The 19,150-nt window shown below is 52.2% G+C and overlaps 2 protein-coding genes across 2 annotated transcripts; one reads left to right on the top strand and one right to left on the bottom strand.

Annotated features, from left to right (window-relative positions):
- Positions 1-760: 760 nt before the first annotated feature.
- Positions 761-8,708, top strand: LOC119448644 (endothelin-converting enzyme 1). The gene is made up of 3 exons (XM_049666445.1): positions 761-989; positions 3,029-3,309; positions 6,777-8,708. The coding sequence occupies exons 1-3, from the start codon at positions 761-763 to the stop codon at positions 8,706-8,708; spliced, it is 2,442 nt and encodes an 813-aa protein (XP_049522402.1).
- A 3,917-nt stretch (positions 8,709-12,625) lies between these two features.
- On the bottom strand, positions 12,626-18,201 carry LOC125944967 (uncharacterized). The gene is made up of 4 exons (XM_049666444.1): positions 17,980-18,201; positions 16,417-17,347; positions 12,895-16,007; positions 12,626-12,847 (listed from the first exon to the last, which is right to left on the bottom strand). Exons 1-4 carry the CDS (start codon positions 18,199-18,201, stop codon positions 12,626-12,628), a joined length of 4,488 nt encoding a protein of 1,495 aa, XP_049522401.1.
- Between the last annotated feature and the right edge of the window lie 949 nt (positions 18,202-19,150).

Below are 19,150 nucleotides of genomic sequence, written 5' to 3'. Positions count from 1 at the left end.
TAGTGAGAAACTCTATGATCTTTGGTCATCCCATGTCAAGGCTACATGTACTCGCCACAGAGTCAACGAGAGTTCTGCCGCCATCGCGGCGGCTCTGAACTTTATCTCACCGGTGACGTCACGGTCAAGCTGCGCCTTCACACTTCCCGGGGCGTGACTGGTCGAAACCTGCCGAGCCGCCGCCAGAGGCGCCGGCTGCAGTCACGGATAAAGTCACTGGAACTTTAGTCACGGACACCGCGCGCGTTCGGCGCGAACGCGGGGACACAGGCAAACGCGGACGGCGTCGGCAGCAGCTCTGCGCGTTGCCCCGTTGGTGCTGCTACAATTTCTTTCTCTCGCTCTGGCTCCCATTTTCTCTTTCTCTTTCCCGAGCATTCTTGGTCGTGCCCTCCAGTGGGTATATACCACACGAGGGGAACGACAACGATCAATCCAAGCGTACGCGCTAATCTGGTTAGTGCGACATCTGTCTTTTTTGTCTTTTACTTGGCATTTCTTGTTTTCTTGTTTTAAAATATGAATTTTCTTTAGCATTCCAACTGCCGCCCGATTCTTGGCCTATCCCCCTTAGTGGGTGCGAGCCATAACGGAGGTGCATCATCATCATCATCAGCGCTCACGCGCGGTTCAAGTGCTCACGCAGCATCCTCTGAGCGCGATCCAAGAAGACGATCCTAGGCCTCTCGGTAACAGAGAACAGCACCAGCAGCTTCATCGATATTCTCGTCTTCTACAAGCGCGTATATAGTGCTCAACGATGGAACCAACAGAGGATGTCTTGCCGACCTCAGGCACCCAGGTTTCGCAGGCTAAGGGCGAGAAACGCAAAAAGGCGCAATCCAGAACATCCAAGCGTGGCGACCCTGAGCCCCGTGGCCCGAAGCGGCGAGTTCCCGACGAGCGAGACGACTTCGACATGCGTCCGCCGGATAGTAGCGGAAGGCCTCGCGAGGGAAGCCGAGAGTCCCGGCAAGGACGTGCACAAGGTATACTGCGCTTTCAGACTACCGACCTGCATGGTTAGGCTTAACGCGCCGTGTCGGTCACTAGCTCCAACGCGTAGTTTTAGCTGCCAATTATATACGTTGAATTTCGGATTTCTTTCTTAGATTATCGCGTTTCCGACTTTGTAGGTGGCCGGTGGGTTGCCTACATTTATTGAAGGCGGAGAGGCCTTGTGTTGATGTAGGTACAGCACGACGCGAGCCTATAACAGCGGGAGGACGGCTCCTGCACGTAAAGTTTGCGCGCTCACTAACACGTTTTTTGCGATTATATGGACACTCCAAGTGCATTTCTGCCGTTGTCATTGCCGTCGCCGTGACGTTCTGTATAAAGTCCAAGGGCGATAAAATCATCCCCGCGCGGAATGCTCTATTTGCGAATGAAAGCGCGCAAGAGACGCGTGCTTTCACGGAGAGCGAACGCACGGCGGAGAGCAAACGCGACGTCTTCCGTCGCGCGAAAGGCCGTGGGGGGATGGGTGGGAGAAAGGGAGGGCGGGGGGCGACGTTGTGTTGCGGCACCAACTGCGCATCTTGCGACCGGGCGCAAGGGGAACTGGCAACTCAATCTCGCACGCGAAAGGAGGAAAGCGGGAAGGCATCGCGGGAGCAAGGAGGTGCGGCTGCGAGCGGCTGCAAGCGGTCACGCGCACCGTATCTTGAAAGCGATCTGCGCACGGCTCCTACCTTTGTATGCGCTGTGCTTTAATTTCGCCGCTCAATTTCCGTTGAAGCGTTAAACAGTACGAACCTTCGCTCGCTGCTACCGCCGCGCTTGCTGACGCCAGCGTTTTCACAGCGGTTGTCTGCGATCATCGAGTGTGATCTATTCATGTTTGCTTGTGCGCGCTGACACCATGCTTGTTAATTCAGCTAGTAAGCGAATGTGTCCAAGTTTAATACAGCCGATAAAACTACTATCCTTACTCCGTATAGCTCTCTGCTAATTTGCTATCGCAATTGATGCTTCGCCTTTCGGGTGAAACTGACTTTCTTTTTCTTTTGTTGTTTTGTTCTCACAGCGCGCTTCCGAACATGGCGATGCCACTTTCGCTATTAATTAACATTTAGTTATGGATGCCAAATGCGATGTTTTATAGTTCATTTGTGAATACCGAACTCGCATAAATATGCACTCTATAATAGGCCATCCGCTAACACCGACTCTCTGGCGTTGTACCCCAGCAGTGACAGTACTAAGCGATTGAGATGGGATGTGCTTGCGAAAGAAAGTAGTACCCCTGACACACGGGCAAAAGTAAAGTCCTTTGCAGGAAACCCCTTTTGTTACTCCGAAGGACTGTTTGCAGAAAGGAGTTGCGCCGATGACACACAGCACCGCACTAACTTCTTTAGGTAATTCCTCAGATGAACGCCGCAAAAAAAAAAAAAAAAAAAGAAAACAAAAGCTTGGTGTGTTAAAGCAGCAAGAGAAAAAAAAAACATTTACAAGAAGCTGCGCACGTAGATTACATTTAGTGATTGTACAAATTAAACCATTTCTTTCCTATTTTTGATGGCTTATAATGCGCATATTCGGAATTCAACATGGCGGCGCTAGCGACGTGGTGCGAGCGTTTGAGAGTATAGCTATAGTAAATCTTCACTGTTCGACAAATCGCAATACCACTGAAAAAAAAAAAACATTTTCGCAAGGTAAAAAAAATGACACTTGCGGGGCACCGTAGTTATGTAACAGGTTTACTTCTATAGATGAGTTGTGCACGCTGTATGCGAGAGTACACCTTTCCGCTCGAAAAGTAGATGCCCGATCTTCATCCCGCGAAGGAACTTTGCCGGGAGGGAGATACACCTTTGTCGTGTGTCACTGCGCTTGAACGCCTTTCCGTAGATGTCCCCTTACCTAAAGGACTTTGGAGTGCCCGTGTGTCAGGGGTACGAGACCGTTTATAGGACACAGGTATTTTTCGCTTAGCGAAATCATTTCGCTAGCCACCAATTGGTGGAGTCTGCTATCCCATGGGACCACTCCTCTGTGCTAACATAATTTATATTCTCAGATGCAGGAGTCAGAGTTCACACCGCCCGCTTACCGTCCAATCGCAAGGTCAAGGGCCATCGCCCGGCGACATCCGAGGACGGCGTGTCACCGACGGGACCACACCATCCCGGCCCATCCGGTGCTTCCATCAACGACCCGGCCGCCGCCGTGGGCGCCCTACCTTTGTCATCGATGTCGCAGCAAGGGTTCCTGGGCGGTGCGCTGGTCGGACAGCCGGCCTTCAGACCTCCCCAGCTGCCCCAAGATCCGTTCTTCGAGGTGACGCCGAAGCCGCCCCGTGTAAGTTCTTCGACTAGGATTATATACCATTACGCAGAAAGTTCGATGGGTAGACACCACCATGTTGTTCTAGGCGGCAGGTGGTGGCAGGAATCTTCCTGCTTGCCATGAATAAGCTCCACGGAATGTAAGTACACGAGACTCCCACACACGGCTGGCCACTGCCCAAAACTCGGGCGTCTGCAGCGCCGTGAAGGTGTGTACAGGACGGTTGTATGAGACATCAGTCCCAGAGAACGTCAAGATATAAGCTGGAGATAATTGGATGGTATTCTGAAAATGGAGGCCGCGATGTAGGCATTGACGTGACATCGAAAAATGTGGCACTTATGTTCACGATGTTCCCGTATCTTGGAGAGGTGTTTCCCTAAGCAGTGCTATTATACATATAGTTTATTACAAAGACTATTGAAGGGAAATGTTATACATTACGTACAAGCGTACGTGTGCGCTACCATTGCTCTATCCGCCGTTGCGACACAAGCCGACTGTCAAATGGAGCTCTCACATTCCTTATTTCGAACGATCCTGTGGGTTTTTGTATTATAACCTTCATAAAGGTAATTTGTCATGTCGCATTCCTTCTCAGGGCAATTATTTAACTCCATGCCGTTAGTTTGTATAGTTACTCATAAAAAAATGTCACAGTTTCGCCCTAAGGGCGAAGCAATGAATGCGATAGCAACAAGGCAATGTCATACGAAGTAAGGTGAGCGGCTTTGGTAGCAATATGAATTGTAGTAAACATGAGCTGATTAAGTAAGCAGGTGTGCTGCGGCGTAAGTAGACCGGCATGAAGAGAGACTCGATGACCACGAGAAGGCGCGTGTGAAACGGTGGTGTTGATGAGAAGCGCTTCCCGTCGGCAGCGCGCGTGCGAAGGGACACACCTGTAGCGCTGCACTGCCGATCCGGGCAGCATTGCATGTGTAGCGTGCGTTGGAAAATGTGGCCCGACTATTACTAACTGAATCAACAAGCGTGGTGCGAGCGCGCACAAACAAACACGAATAGATCACACTGAATGACTGCGGACAACGACCGTCAAAACGCTGGCAGCAAGCATACGCCGCAGCGGGCGAAGGTACGTGCGGTCTATCGCTTCAACGGAAACTGAGCGGCGAATGCACGGCGCATAAAGGTCAGAGCCGTGTGGAGATAAGAGACGGTGCGGACGAGCGACGAGCGCGGTTGTTGGCAGCGTAGAAGTGCGCCCCCCCCCCCCCCCGCTCCCCCCGGCGCTGGCTTCCCGCTTCCTTGCTTGCGCGAGGGAGAGATAAGAGACTGTGCGGACGAGCGACGAGCTCTGTTGTTGGCAGAGAAGTGCCCCCCCCCCCCCCTGCTCCCTCCGGCGCTGGCTTTCCGCTTCCTTGCTTGCGCGTGGATGATTGAGTGCGTTCGCTCTCCATGATAGCGCGCGTCCCCGCACGCTTCCGCTAGGGCATACGGCGCGCGGCGAAGATTTTATCTATAGGGAACCTCACGGCGACGGCGACGGCGACGGCAGAAATCCGGTAGAAGTGTCCATATAATTGCTATCGCAATAAAAATTAAAAAGAAAGATAAGACAACAGATTTACGTGACCTTTGAAAATCGGAAACAAATTTCTAGCGAAGCTGTTTCTTTCGTTCAGTTACAATAATAAATTCAGTTATAACAAATAAAACACATACTTTAAAACGTTGTTTGAATACGACTCGCTTGAAACTTTGCCTGGGAGTGGGAGAACCACATGGGAATGTGTATAAAACGAGTTAAGCACATAATTAACGTACAGCTTAAAGCTTTCGGTACATGACACCCATGGCATGAGCGCTATTTTCTCCTAACATGAAATTGCCGCCGACGTTGCTCCTCCCAGGGAAACAGGGAAACTTTGGGAGGGCTTCATATGCAGGGTGTGCCACCGGACACTTTCAAAAAAATTTTTAAGGTTGCCTGACGCATATAGCACAATTCTAGTTCATCAATTGGTTAAACATTGGCTTTTAACTAATTTTACTCCACTCCGGCAATCGTTTTATGAACGGTTGAGCCATCCTAGACCTCTCACAGCTAGTGGAATACGCAATATCCCTTCACTTCTGCCTCAACAAGCGCCGTGTCTTTGGCTCATATTGCAATTTACAAATTCTATCCGTGGAGTTCGCAAGGATCATACTTGGAACGAATTCTCAGGATGACAAGAGTTTCGAGGTATTAATTTCCGAACTTTACGGAGAAATACATTGGAGTTCAATTACTTTCTTTACAAAACGTCGTCTTATACATTGAAGCACAAACGGAACGGTTCTTATCCTTGTGTCTGGGACCTATTTCGGTCCAATGTGTGACAAGTGTAGTTAAAGGGCACGTTACAGATGCCGAATCCCACCACCCGTAGTCCACAGGGGTATGTACCATTGTGCTTGGACCCTTTCGGCACAATCTCCGGGACCGGCCCACGAGACCTGTGTTCTTGCTCGCGCTTACGAAAATTTTACAGGAGCCCAGCACAAAACAGCTTCGCTGTAGTACAGTGCTGCCCATAATCCTCGCGACTTTATAACGATTGCGGTCCTCCGGCAATCGTCTTATGAACATTTGTGCTATGAACAGCCATCGCAATACGCAATATCCCTTCAGGTCTGCCTCAGCAAGCGCCGTGTAAAAAATCGCCGCATATCCACGAAATGAAAGATGACGAGTGGGCGAAGCACCGGGGGATCATTCGGGTAACCGCGAATCCCCGTACATGCGAGAGCGCGGGAAGCGGCGGCAAAACGCCGGAAGCGTTTTCTACCTGAGGTTGGTGGCGCCGATGCTCGGTTCAAGCGCGACGCCGGCAAGCGGACCCAGAGGCGGCGAGAGCGCGGGAAGCGGCGGCAAAACGCCGGGAGCGTTCTCTACCTGAGGTTGGTGGCGCCGATGCTCGGTTCAAGCGCGAGCTTCGCGAACCCTCAGCTCCGCGTCGGGAACGATGAGAAAGAATGCGCGCGTCGTGAACGAACGCCCTTGTGCACCGCAGCGCCCCTAGCGGACTCCATGCAAACCAGAGCTACGTACAAGAGAGAAAGAGAGCGCGCGTCGGGAAGGAGAGAGAAAGAGAGCGCGCGTGGGGAACGAACGCCCTTGTAGGGAGACTACATGCAACGCCGTTTTAAAACAGCGTTGCATGTGCTCCCTATGCCCTTGTGCACCGCAGCGCCCCTAACGGTCTCCATGCAATCCAGAGCTACGGACACCGGAGGACGACGAGGGACAAGGCTCGGCCCTAAGGTGCTACGCCCCTAAAAGTTTGTGTTATTGATGTGCCGCACTGCGCGTGTACAGGGCGCGCGGTTATCAACGCTGCGAAGTTGCTTGCACTATTGACGCTCAAAACTCGTTATTTGCTAACAAGCTGAACATGCTTTCACTATGGTGCCGCAAATTCGTTGCTTGCCAAGAAGGTGAACGTTCTTCTTTCGGTCTTTATTAATTGCAGGCCTTTGGAGCTCTGTGGATCACTCTCGGCGCACTGACGATGGTTGTACTTGCGACGCTCGTGACAGTGGCGATCTTGAAGGCTTCCTGGAATTCGGCGGGGCCATTATCGAGCGCGTGTGCAACGCATGCCTGCCTCGCCTACTCGACGCGGCTCCTCTCCTCCATCAACGAATCGGCGAACCCGTGCAAGAGCTTCACGCGCTTCGTTTGCGACGGCTGGCGGAAAGAGCACCGTGGCACCGTGTGGGAGAACCGGCTCTATCACGTGCTCGACAAGCTTACCGACTCGCTGAAGGACATCAGGATGCCACAGTCGGGACAAAATGAGGAGCAACGGGCCGCTGCCGTGTACCACAGCTGCGTGTCGCTGCTCGAAGGCGTCAGGGACGAGCTTCCTGCCGTCCAGAAGGCGCTCGATGACGCCGGCATCGTGTGGCCACATCCGTCTGTGGACGCTGATGTCCTCTACACGCTCATGTACTGCTCCCTCAAACTGGGCTGGGACGTGCTGCTCGACTTCGACATCGTGGCGAACAGCAGAAGCAGTACAGTTGAGCTGATCGTAGGTCCTGGCAGGCTATTTTCATTCCTCTACGAGAAACACATGCGCCTGTACGAGAATGATGAGGGCGAGGCGAACTTCGAGTTTCTCAAGGGGCGCTTTCGGCGCAACAATACGGCCACCTTAACCTACAGCCAGATGCAAGACTTAGGGGACCATGCGATGGAAAAACTATTGTACGCCGGGGCGATGCACACAGGCAGCGTCGAAAGCTTTCCGGAAGGGTCGGACCTAGGCCTGACCGAAGCTAAGTGGACGGCAACACTCCAGAAGATTAACATGAGTTTGGCCGAAGGTCCCTTGCTGACGACGACTAATGCTGCTTATGTGAATGCATTCCTGAATCTCTGGAGGTCAAACGGCTCCGACTCAATCCACGCACTAGTATCTTGGTCCACGGTTCAAGTGGCTGCACTTTTCGCAAACAGGGAGCTCATTTACAATTATTACGGTGATAACTACAAAGTGGCTCAGGTGCACTATGGCATCTTCTGTGCCACCAGAGCCATGTTCTTCTCTAGGCAGGCACTGTTTGCACGATACAACGCCGATGTTTTTCAAGGCAAGGCAGGTGTCATCGCGAGAGAACTGGCACTCTCGGTGCGGCTTGCCTTCTGGCTCCGTCTTTCAAGCTCGACCTACTTCGACGAGAACGTCACCGTGGTAGCCGACTGGAGCTCTCTGACAACAGCCTTCCATAACTTCGAGATGCACAGCGAAGAGAACGAAACCATTGTCCGAGGCCAGCTACCGGACATGACGGATTCGTTCGTGAGCAACTGGCAGCATTCGGCAATAGTCAGAAACACGCCTGAAGTGGAACAGATGCTGCTCGCCATGCGTCGCCTACGTTACTACGTCCTATCCGACGGGAAGAGGGACTTCCAGCTCATGCCGTACGCCATGTCATTTCCTCTGTTCGATCCAACGCTGCCATCGTCTGTAAACTACGGCGGCTTCGGATTCGAGATCACTGAAGCTCTGGGTGACCTGCTTCTAAGCGTCTACGACGTCAGAAAAGTCCCCCAAATTGATTCCCTATACAATTGCCTTCTAGCCAGCGAGTTCGGCGGCATCTTTGACGTCAGACATTATGCAGCGCATACTATTGGTCTCAACGCCCTCGTAGATGCCTACGAAAGCAGCGGCCGTGCTTCGGACAACGCTGTACAAGGGCTGGAGAAGTATCGCGGACTGCCGCTGGTGTTCATCGCTATGTGTTACGTTCAGTGCGATGGCAGCCTCATTTTGGAAAACGCGGAGGCAGCGTGCAATCTGCCACTGCAGCAGTTGCCCCAGTTCGCTGAAGCCTTCGCCTGCGCTCCAGGAGAGCCTATGAACCCTGCGAATCGATGCGCACTGATTTGAACACTTCGTCATATGTGTGGCCGTGGCACAAAGTCGACTATGATGCCGCTTTTATGTGATTGTATTGTGTTCATAGTTCAAACAAGACTTATTTTTGCAAATGTATGCATAACTCTTGACGCCAGCTTCCCTTGTTAAGAAAATAGACTGCATTTTCCGTACCGACTGTCGGTACGCAAAATTCATTCCAGCCATCAACGGCCTTGCAGTGCCGTTGATGGCTGAAATGAATTTTCAGCCAATGCAAGGCCATCAACGGCCTTGCAGTGCCGTTGATGGCTGAAGTGTTCTGTTCATTAAATTACATCACTCTTCGCAACAAGAGTAGTTGTGCTGCTTGCGAAATTCTGAGACCCTTGCGGTAGCTCACGGATTGGACTGCCGTCTAACGTTTTTTTTTTTCCCGTTTTTAATTGCTGCGCTGGCTATGGCCGGTGCATGTGGTTTATTTGCTCTACTTTCTAGCTATTTTTCTTTCACAAGGCATGAGTGTGCCCAAGCTCAAAACAGCAAGATGGATAAGCGTGCTAATCACATTCATGTGTACTTCAGCGCAATGAAAGACTGGCGAAACCACAGGAAAATAAGCTTTGTCGTTTGGCCTTCGTTTGCTCTAATGAAGCAGACGTGATGAAAGCTCCAGTAATTGCGTGATTGCTAGGCCGAGTAATCTCGACACGCGTGGTCATTTGTCGTGACCCTGATGTTGTAGTTTTTGGTTCGCTAGATGGACAGACATGTTTCTGGACAGACAAGCGTGAATATCGCTTCACAGATAATGTGTTCATAAAATAAAAACTTCATAGAATGTTTTCATTCACCCATATTGCTTCATTCAATGAAGTTTACTCACCTACAATTCAGAATCAAGCGAAGAAAAACAGACGACAAACTGTGTCAAGGCGAACATGGACCTTGTACTACGTCCTCCAAATTTAGTGGCCCGCTGATAGTTTTTACGTTTCATATAATTGTGCATCCAATCAGATTAAGCCCTCATGAGTAAATAAAACATGTTTTCATGTAATAATACGAGTTAGAGCAGTTTACTAGGTGCTTTAGCAGGATGAGAACCATTGTGAGAGATGGAACGTTGCTAGCCTAGCGGGTCTTGGAGGTGTCCTGGCTCTCCGAGAACGATTCCATTCCGAAGCCAATATATCCTGTTATTCCCATGCATACAACAGCGCAGCAGCGCTAGATTTCTTTCTATGTAATATAGTGAGGAACTGTATGTACTTAGTAATGCTGGTTGTGGAATTCGAACCACATACACGGACAAACTTCAGCATTGTCAGATTTTCTCAAAGTACGTTATATTTATTTAGTTAAAAATGAATAGCTTTATATAACCTTTTATTCACAGTTGCTCAGCCAAAGGCTTATAATGTTTTTATTTTTCCTTCTGCTTTTCTTTTTTCATTTTTATTTTTTGTTTACGGTCCTATATGCTGAATATAAACGTTTACGCTCTGTCTTCTTCATGGTGAAATACCATTTTACTATTTAAATAGTTCAAGGAACCGCTTTATTCCAGCCAAGCTCGTGCTGCCACCATGAAGATCAAGCTGTGCAACTTATGATAATATATACAGATGAGGAAGCTGAACAATGGATGATGATATGTTGAGATGATGAAGATGAAAGTCAGGCATGTGTTGCGCTCACACTATATTTAATTCAGATAATCTTGGTGCGTAGTGTTTATGCTTATTTCTCTTGTGTAAAGCAGTCCTATTTCTTTGTTCTATGATTCAGTAGGAAAATGTCCAAGCACCTACCTGCCTGACGTGACTGCAGCATGAAATATTTTAACGTAGGTGGAAGACTGAGGCTTGAAAATAGACGCGTCCCTTTAATGGCGGGCCAGAAGAACGAGCAGCTTACGCGCATCGTAGTCTTTCATGGCGCCGACCTTTGTGCGCGCCGTCCCGCGGTGCGGAAACCTCACCACTGTGTCAATTGCCCCCCATGCGAAAAGCGACCGTCGCGTCAAAACGTTCTTTCAGCGAAGTCGACGCCAAGAAATGTAGCTTCTGAGGTGCATCTGGACGTTCACGTACGCGCATGGTTTCATTCGCACTACATGAAGAACTTCAGCGCGAGGACGACGACGGAGTGAACCGGGATCAGAACTGCAAGGGACGACTTCGTAGGTTACGTCACTAAGGCGGCGTGTAACCTTGTAGGGACCAAAATACCGGGGGAGCAACTTTTCCGGAAGTCCACGGCGACGGATGGGCGTCCGGACCCACACGCAGTCGCCGGTATTGTAATGGACGTCGCGTCGACCCTGGTTGTATCGAAGGACGTCGGTATGCTGTTGGCTCTGGATGCGATCCGAGCAAGCTGGCGTGCTGCTTCGGCTTTTTGCATGAACTCTTCCACGTGTTCGTTGGTCGGGCATGGCGTCAAGTGCTGTGGGGACGCGGCGCCCGTATACAAGTTCAAACGGCATAAACTGTGTGGTCTCCTGTACAGCAGTGTTATAGTGGAGTGTCACATATGACAAAATATTATCCCCCGTCTTGTGCTGCACTTTGATATACATGGAAAGCATATCAGCCACTGTTCTGTTCAGTCGTTCCGTTAATCCATTTGTTTGAGGATGATACGCAGTGCTCTTGCGGTGAGAGCTACGCGTCAGCTAGAGAACGTCCTGCCTAAGTTCGGATGTAAATGCTGTACCGTGATCGGTGATGAGAACAGACGGTGCACCGTGTCGTAGGATGATGTGGCGGACAAAGAACTTGGCCACTTCATACGAGTTTACTTGTGGTATAGCTTCCATTTCGGTGTACCGGGTTAAGTAGTCGGTAGCGACGACTATCCATCTGTTGTGCGAAGAGGTCACTGGGAATGGACCAAGTAGGTCCATTCCTATTTGTTATAACGGTGCTTGAGGAGGGTCCACAGGGTGAAAGCCGGCCGGTTTAGCGGGTGTTTTTTTGCGGCGCTGACAATCGCGTCAGGTCTTCACGTACCGTTGCACAGAAGAAAAAATCCGGGGCCAGTATTATACTTCTGCCGTATCCTTCATAAAGTCTTAGCGAATCCCAGGTGTCCCGCGCATGGCTCGTCATGGCTTGCAAAATGTCTTGGCGCAGCGCCGACGGCACGACAAGGAGGTACGTATTTGGACCGCTTCCACAGTTTTATTGCGATAGCAATTATATGGACACTCCAAAGCAGATTTCTGCCGTCGTCGTCGCCGTCGCCGTGAGGTTCCGTATGACGTCAATGGAGATGAAATCGTCGCCGCGCGCCGCCGAACGCTGTATGTGCTATTGAAAGGGCGCGAGGGACGCGCTCTTTCACGGGGAGTGAATCCACGGCGAAGAACAAACGCGCGTTCTGCGCCGTGCTTCCTTAATGGCTGCAGAAGTAGGCGTCTCTTTCCTCCTTTACAATCACCATATATGTAGAGCAAACGCGCCTTCTTCCGACGCGCGAAAGGCCATGGGGGGGGGGGGGGGGGGGAGGGAGGGGACGTTTAGCTGCGGCACCAAGTGCCTATTTATATCAGAGGCTCCGGCAACAGTCAGCAACGCCGCACGCATTTTGTGCGAACGCGGGCAAAACGCCGCCGGCGTCGACATTAGTTCTGCGTGTTGCCGGTGCTGCTGCATGTCCAAGTTTATACAGCTGATAAAGCTACTATCATTACTCCGTAGAGCTCTCTGCAAATTTGCTATCGCAATTGATGCTTCGCCTTTCAGGTGAAACTGGGGCCACTTTTTCCTGTAATGGACGTTGTTGTACAAACAGTACGATGATAAGCCGCGAACGAGGGAGCGAGGTGAGTGAGTGAGTGAAACAACTTTATTGTCGATCCGGCATAAAGGGGGGAAGGGGTAGGGGAATTAAAGTGAGACACTAGCATGCTCGAACGTCCCCGGAGCAGCAACCTACTCGCGTCAAACCCGTGGGGGCGCCGCTTTCGGCCGCTGGCGTTCCAGGATGCTAAGCACGTGCTGGACCACGTCTCTTTGGTTGCCTGGCTCTCGGCTGATGATCTTGCTGCTGATGGCAGTTGGCATTGCTTCTTGGTTACCCGGCGGTGGCGCACAGTCCCAGAGGAGGTGTCTCTGGGTGGCGCGCGCCTTCTTGCAGTGTTGGCATATATCCGTGGTGTATACCTCCGGGCAAACGTGCTTTGCCCATACGGGGTCCATATGGCTTGTACTTGCAACTGCCGTAGTGTGGCTGCTTCGCTGCGTTGTAGGTCTCGGTGAGGTGGTGGGTAGAGGCGTCTGCTCGTTCTGTACCACTGCAGAACGTCGCCGTAGGTTGTAATGGAATACTCTTCGTCTTCGGCATCGGGTCGTTGCGGCTCCGAGGAATGCGTTGACGGAGACCCGCGGCTAGTTAGCGCGTGTGCCTCCGTATCTGCCTCCTCGTTGCGGTTCGGGCCCGCGTCCAGCTCCCCGGCGTGCGCAGGGAACCACTTGACGGTAACGTTGGTTTCCGGTCTTGCTATCGTTGAACATACCCTTGCAGTGGTTCCATGGACGTTGTTTGTAGCAAAGTTGACTATTGCCGGCTTCGAGTCGCTGAGGATCGTGCGGCAATCCGGGATCGCTAGTGCCAGTGCGATTGCAAACTCCTCGGCTTGCGTGGGCGACTTGCACCGTATGCTTCCCGACGTTGTGAGTACTCCGGTGTCTGCAGCGATGACTGCTGCTGCGTACGTGTTTGGCCGGTGGGGATACTTCGCCACGTCCACGTAGTACGCGCGCGGATCGTTGGCGTGACCCTTTGTGAGGACCGTGGCTCTCGCCATTCTTCTTTCTTGGTTTACTTGCGGATGCATTTGCTTCGGTAAGGGTGGTACCCTCAGTCTTTGGAGAACGTCCCGGGGTAGCTGCTTTGCTACCTCCGGGGTCGTCGCTGGCGCGTTGATTCCGATGCGTTGTAGTATCGTTCTTCCCGTCCTGGTCTGGGACAGGCGGTGATACTGCGCCGTTCGCTGGGCTTCTGCGATTTCTTCAAGCGTGTTGTGAACGCCCAACGCGAGCATGCGTTCCGTGTTGGTGTGGGGGTATAGGCCCAGGGCCGTCTTGTACGCCTTTCTGATCATCGCGTCAATCTTCATCTTCTCCGCCGCTTTCCAATTGTGGAACGACGCAACGTAAGAGATGTGGCTGACTGCAAACGACTGGGTGAGTCGTAGTAGACTGTCTTCTCTCATGCCCTGGTACCGCGTGGCCACCTTCTTGAGTAAGCGGGTGGCCAGCGAGAGCTTTGCGTGGAGCTTCTGTATCGTCACGTTGTTGCGGTTCAGGTCCTGGAGGTGCATCCCCAAAACTCTGAGCGTCTGTACGTGCGGTATCGGCGTTCCGTCTTGGGTTACCACGTTGATGTCCTGCGTTGTCGGGCGTCGCGCACTTTGCAGTGAGATCACTAGCAGTTCCGACTTGGTTGGTGTGCATTTGAGTCCGGTGGGTCGTAGGTGTTCTTCTACGGCGACGACAGCTTCTTGGAGGGCTGCCTCGATCTGGCTGTCGCTTCCTCCCGTTGACCACAGCGTGATGTCGTCCGCGTAGATCGTGTACTTGATGTTTCTAACATGTTCCAATCTTCTTGCAACGCCTATCATGACGAGGTTGAACAACAGAGGGGAGATCACCGAGCCCAGCGGGGTCCCCTTGCTCCCCAGCTGCTTGAGCGGTAATTGTAGTTCTCCTGCCACAAGCCGCGTGGTGCGGTTGGTCAGGAAATCTTTGATGTAAGCGAACGTCCTCTCCCCCATGTTGAGGTGGGACACCTGCCGAAGAACGGCCGAGTGGTGTACGTTGTCGAATGCTCCCTGGAGATCCAGCCCGAGCACCGCTCTGTTATCCAACGTGGGAAACTGTCTGTCCACGATTTCGTTCTTGAGTAACAGCATGGCGTCCTGAGTACACAGTTTGGCCCGGAACCCCAGCATTGTATGTGGATATATGTTGGAGTCTTCCAAATAATGTTGCCATCTGTTGAGTAGGATGTGTTCCAGCACCTTGCCCACGCACGACGTTAGAGAGATGGGTCTCAGGTTGTCTATGCTGGGTGGTTTGCCCGGTTTGGGGATCAGGACCGTTTTCGCGGTCTTCCATTGTTGTGGTAGCTTGCCCGTCCGCCAGCACTGGTTGTAGTACTTGGTGAGGGCTTCGATTGCCGTGTCGTTCAAGTTCCTCAATGCCTTGTTGGTGACTTGGTCCAGTCCGGACGCCGATTTACAGTTAATTGTTTGTAGAACCGCTCGCACTTCCCATTCTTCGATGTCGGCATCCAGTCTCTCGTTGGTAGCCTCTTCGTAGCTGGGGAGTGGGTCCGTTGGCGTTACGGGAAGATACTTGGCGTCCAGGCGTCGTTGCACCTCATCCTCTCCAATTTCTTTGACGGCTTTGTGAATGGTCTTGTTCAGCATGTAATGCTGAGCTCCCTTGGTTGTCTGATCGTTGAGCAAGTGGCGTAGCAGGCGCCACGTCTTGCCTTTGTGTAGTTGACCGTCGGCTTCTTGACACACCGCGTGCCACTGCTGTCTGCAGAGGACTGCGCTGTGATGCTCGATGTCTCTGTTGAGTTGTGCTATACGTTTGCGTAGTTTTCTGTTGTGGCGTTGACGTTTCCAGCGCCGTCTCAGCGAGTTGCGGGCTTCCATGAGGTGGGCTAGTCTGCTGTCCAGCATCGTAGCCTCCGGCTCCGCTTCTACCGTCTGAGTGGCGTCTTTGGTCGTGGCGTTCAACATGTTGGTCCATGCTTCTATGTTTTCAATTGTTTCCGTAACGTTGTCTTCTAATTTCTTTCTGTACTCGTGCCAGTCGACGATTTGCTGTTGCTGTGCTCTTTGCGTGCTCTCTGCGATGGGTATTGTAATTTCGAGTATACAGTGGTCACTTCCCAACGTCTCCCCGGTGTTCCGCCACGTGACGCCACGCAGTGCCGAGGCCGTGCTTATGAAGGCGAGGTCCGGGTTTGTGTCTCGTTGCGACGACGTTCCGTTTCTCGTAGGTGCGTTGGGGTCGTTTAGCAGTTGGTAACCTGCGTCCATTGTTTCGTCGTAGAGGCTGTGGCCCTTCGCCGTCGTGTATGGATACCCCCATGCCGTATGTTGAGCGTTGAAGTCTCCACACAGTAGGGTTACGTTGGAGCCCGCGAGCTGTTGCGCTTTGTGCACAAGAGTGCGGAATTTTTGCTGGAAGTGCTTCGGATTGCTGTACACGTTGATTATAAAAGTGCTTTCACGTCGCTTGCGCTTCCTGGTGACGATTTCGACCGTGGTGTGCTCGATGGCGCCGTTGGGTAGCAGCTCGTGATCTATTGAGGTTAGATTCTTCTTTACTAAGGTGCAGACCCCCTGCCCTGCGCCTTTTCCAACTGTTCGTGCGCTGGGGGCTTCGCAAAGGATCTGTACCCCGGTAACGTCCGTGGGGTTTCACTGTGCGTTTCTTGTAGTATTATAACGTCGGGTCTCTTAGTGCTTTGCTGTATGTACTGTTGTAACGATGCTTTTCTCCCCTGTATGCCGTTGGGATTCCATTGCCATATGAGGAGATGATGCTGTTGTGTCCGTGCTCTGTTTCTGTGGTTAGCGGTGCCTGTTTCCGTTGTCCCGTCCATTATTGCGGTTGGGTGAAGGCCTGTTGTGTGATTAGTCCTGACGCCGTAAGCGCGTGTATTAGTGCATCCAACTTGGTCTGTATTCCCTGTATGGTAGACTGCATGCCATGTATGGGTGTCACCAACGTGTCGAGGCGTGCGTTGGTAGCATCGAGGCGACCGTTAGTAGCCTTGATGGCTTGGCTCAGGGTTTCGTAGTTGGCTTTCATGGTCTGTTCCAGTCGATCTTGACGTTCTTCTATGCTGTCCAGCCTAGTGTTGACTCTTCGTTCACGTATGTGTTCGAGCGCTCGCTTCTTGGGTGCCGGTTCGCTTGTCTTAGCTACGTCGATCGTTTTGGGTTCTGCGCTGTTAGCTTCCGTGGTAACTGGGGCTTGTACCTCCATGGCTGAGTTTGTGTTGTTTTCCGTTGGCGTTGGGGGTCTTGGTTGAATCTGCGGCGGCGACGTCGGCGGTGTCGGAGTCGCCTGTTGTTGCTGCTGCTGCTGCTGCTGCTGCTGCTGCTGCTGCGCGTTGATGAGTTGGTTCAACTTGGCGTTCATCTCTTGCATTTGAGCTCTCTGTTCGGCGATGCATCGCTTGAGCTGGTCGTTTTCGTTGCGTAGTGACTGGACGGTGTTGTGCTTCGCGTGAGCTACGTGCATGTTCTCGCTGCGCTTGCCGTCGGTGCTTCTGCCGCGGCTCGCCGAGCGTTCCCTGCTTTTGTCCCGCTTCCTCGAGCGGCTGCGTCTTTTCTTTGATAGATGTGCTTCGTTCTGTTGTTGCTGTTGTTGCGGTGGCAGCTGCGGGAAGTCTTGCGACGAAAACGTTGGCCCCGCATTTCTGCGCTCCCATCTGCGCTGAGTAACTACGAAGGGCACCTTGTACTTGTTCGTACAGCCTTCCGCGCCCGTGGCGTGGGCTCCGTTACACAGCTTGCAACGTGGCTTGCACCGCGCCGCGTGGTCTGCCGCCGGGTTAAGCGCGCCACACGCAAAACAGATCTTGGTTTCCGGTGTGGGGCATACATCGGCCGATGGCCGACTTTGCCGCATGTCCTGCACACGTTGTGGTGTTGTCTGTATAATGCACACTTTACTATAATGGAGCCATACTTTATGTAGTTCGGGACCTTTGTTCCTGCGAACAAAATGACGATCAAGGTAGTGTTTCCAATCCTGTGCGCCTCGAGTGCCTGCGGGTTTGCTTGGTTAACGATATTCTCGTGCAGATCTTCGGCAGTGTTCTCTACTGCGATGCCACGGATCACTCCTTTCACTGTGCCGTGAGGCGCGGTGCGGTAGGCATGCGTTTCGTAGTTACGGCCCCCAATGTACAGGGAGCGTACGCTTGCGTAGTAACGTGCTCGTTCTTCATCGGGCGTGCTGATCACGATGATGTTCTGCGTGGGGTTAGTACAGATCGTATCTGCTTTCGCTGCGGTCTTGGAAACGTTGGCTGCCGTTATGACTGTGGTCATTACGATGTCGGCTTCGAGTCTCGCTAGGCATAGCCCTCCTCTCGGTCGTATTACAATCTTCTGCTCTTCCCGCGGCAAATTCAGCAGCATGCGGGACGCTTTAGTGATTCTCGCTATCATGCGTTTTGCTTGAGCTTCGCTAAATTGAGAAGTTGGCTTGCTGCTTTGGGTAACTTCGTTGAGCTGGGGCTTATTAAGTCGTTGGCTTACTTGTCTTCCGGAGGTTTTCCATCCCACGATGTCGCTTGGGTGTAAGTCGTTGCCGCGCACCGCGACTGTGGTGCGGCCGGTGCTGCGCAGCACCTCTTGGTCGTTGATCGTGTCGGTGGTCGTAGTGTCGTTGCCGCCAGCACAAAAGTCCATGTCTTCCGTAGCAAGGGCCGTGAAACGGTTGTGGGAAACGGCGTTGAGCTGCGATGAGGCCGAGGCCATCTTCGGCGATGAGGAGTCGAGCGTCGTGGCGTCAAGCGGGGCCGGGCGGCCGACGCAGCTGCGCGCCGCGGCCGTACTCGTGCTAAGCCTAGGCGTGGTCCGCTAGACCCAGCTAGGGTGGCTAGAAGGGGAGGTGTGAATACCGGCGGCGCAAGCGTGACCCCTCAGCGCACCGATGCCGCAGGGCGGCGCTGTTGACCGAGGCGCGGGAAGGCGCGCAACCAAAATGAGCGCATCGCCAGCCTCGGGTATCACGCGCCGTCTGCGAGCGTCATGGTATACGTCTTTATCATGAAATCAACGTTTTATCAGCCCACATCACTACTCCTGTGAGATTTTGCGGACCCAGTGCGCATTGCGTCGATAGATTCGAACGCGTTTTTTTTTTTTTTTTTCCTCCGGATCAGGATCATAGGGGCTGGGGGCTCTGGAATAATTTCGACCACTTCGGGTTCTTTAACGCGCACTCACACCTTACGGCACACAGGTGCCTTGCATTTCGACTCCCCCAAAATGCGACCGTCGTCGTCGAGGTCAGCAGTAATCACCCTATGCGTGCCGTACGTACGACCTGTAAACTGCAGTGATTACCCGATTACTTCTCGACGTACAAACCACTTTGTGCCAGCGCTTGAAGACGTGTAGCACGTCCTTTCGACGCTCAAATAAGCAATTTACTATGATTGCAGACAGCAACAGATCTGGTCATAAAATCGTTTATTTATGTGGGGAAAACAACTATGGGAAAATTTGGATCTACAACACGCAATATTTCAGTGCTTTTAGTTTATTCTCAGTGCCCTGCTGAATGACACCTTTAAGCAAAAAATGAATCCTTGTTACGCAATAAAAACGTACAACTGATGCTGTCAGGGCAGCAGAATGCTCTAGGCAACCAATTTTTGGCACATCACCAATTGATCAACTGCATAAACTGTGCCACAGCTTT

This window comes from Dermacentor silvarum, chromosome 4 (assembly GCF_013339745.2).
Source record: "Dermacentor silvarum isolate Dsil-2018 chromosome 4, BIME_Dsil_1.4, whole genome shotgun sequence".
NCBI classification, from domain to species: Eukaryota; Metazoa; Arthropoda; class Arachnida; order Ixodida; family Ixodidae; genus Dermacentor; species Dermacentor silvarum.
The sequence above is the reverse complement of the archived record's forward strand: the minus strand, read 5'-3'. Positions and strand labels throughout refer to the sequence as shown.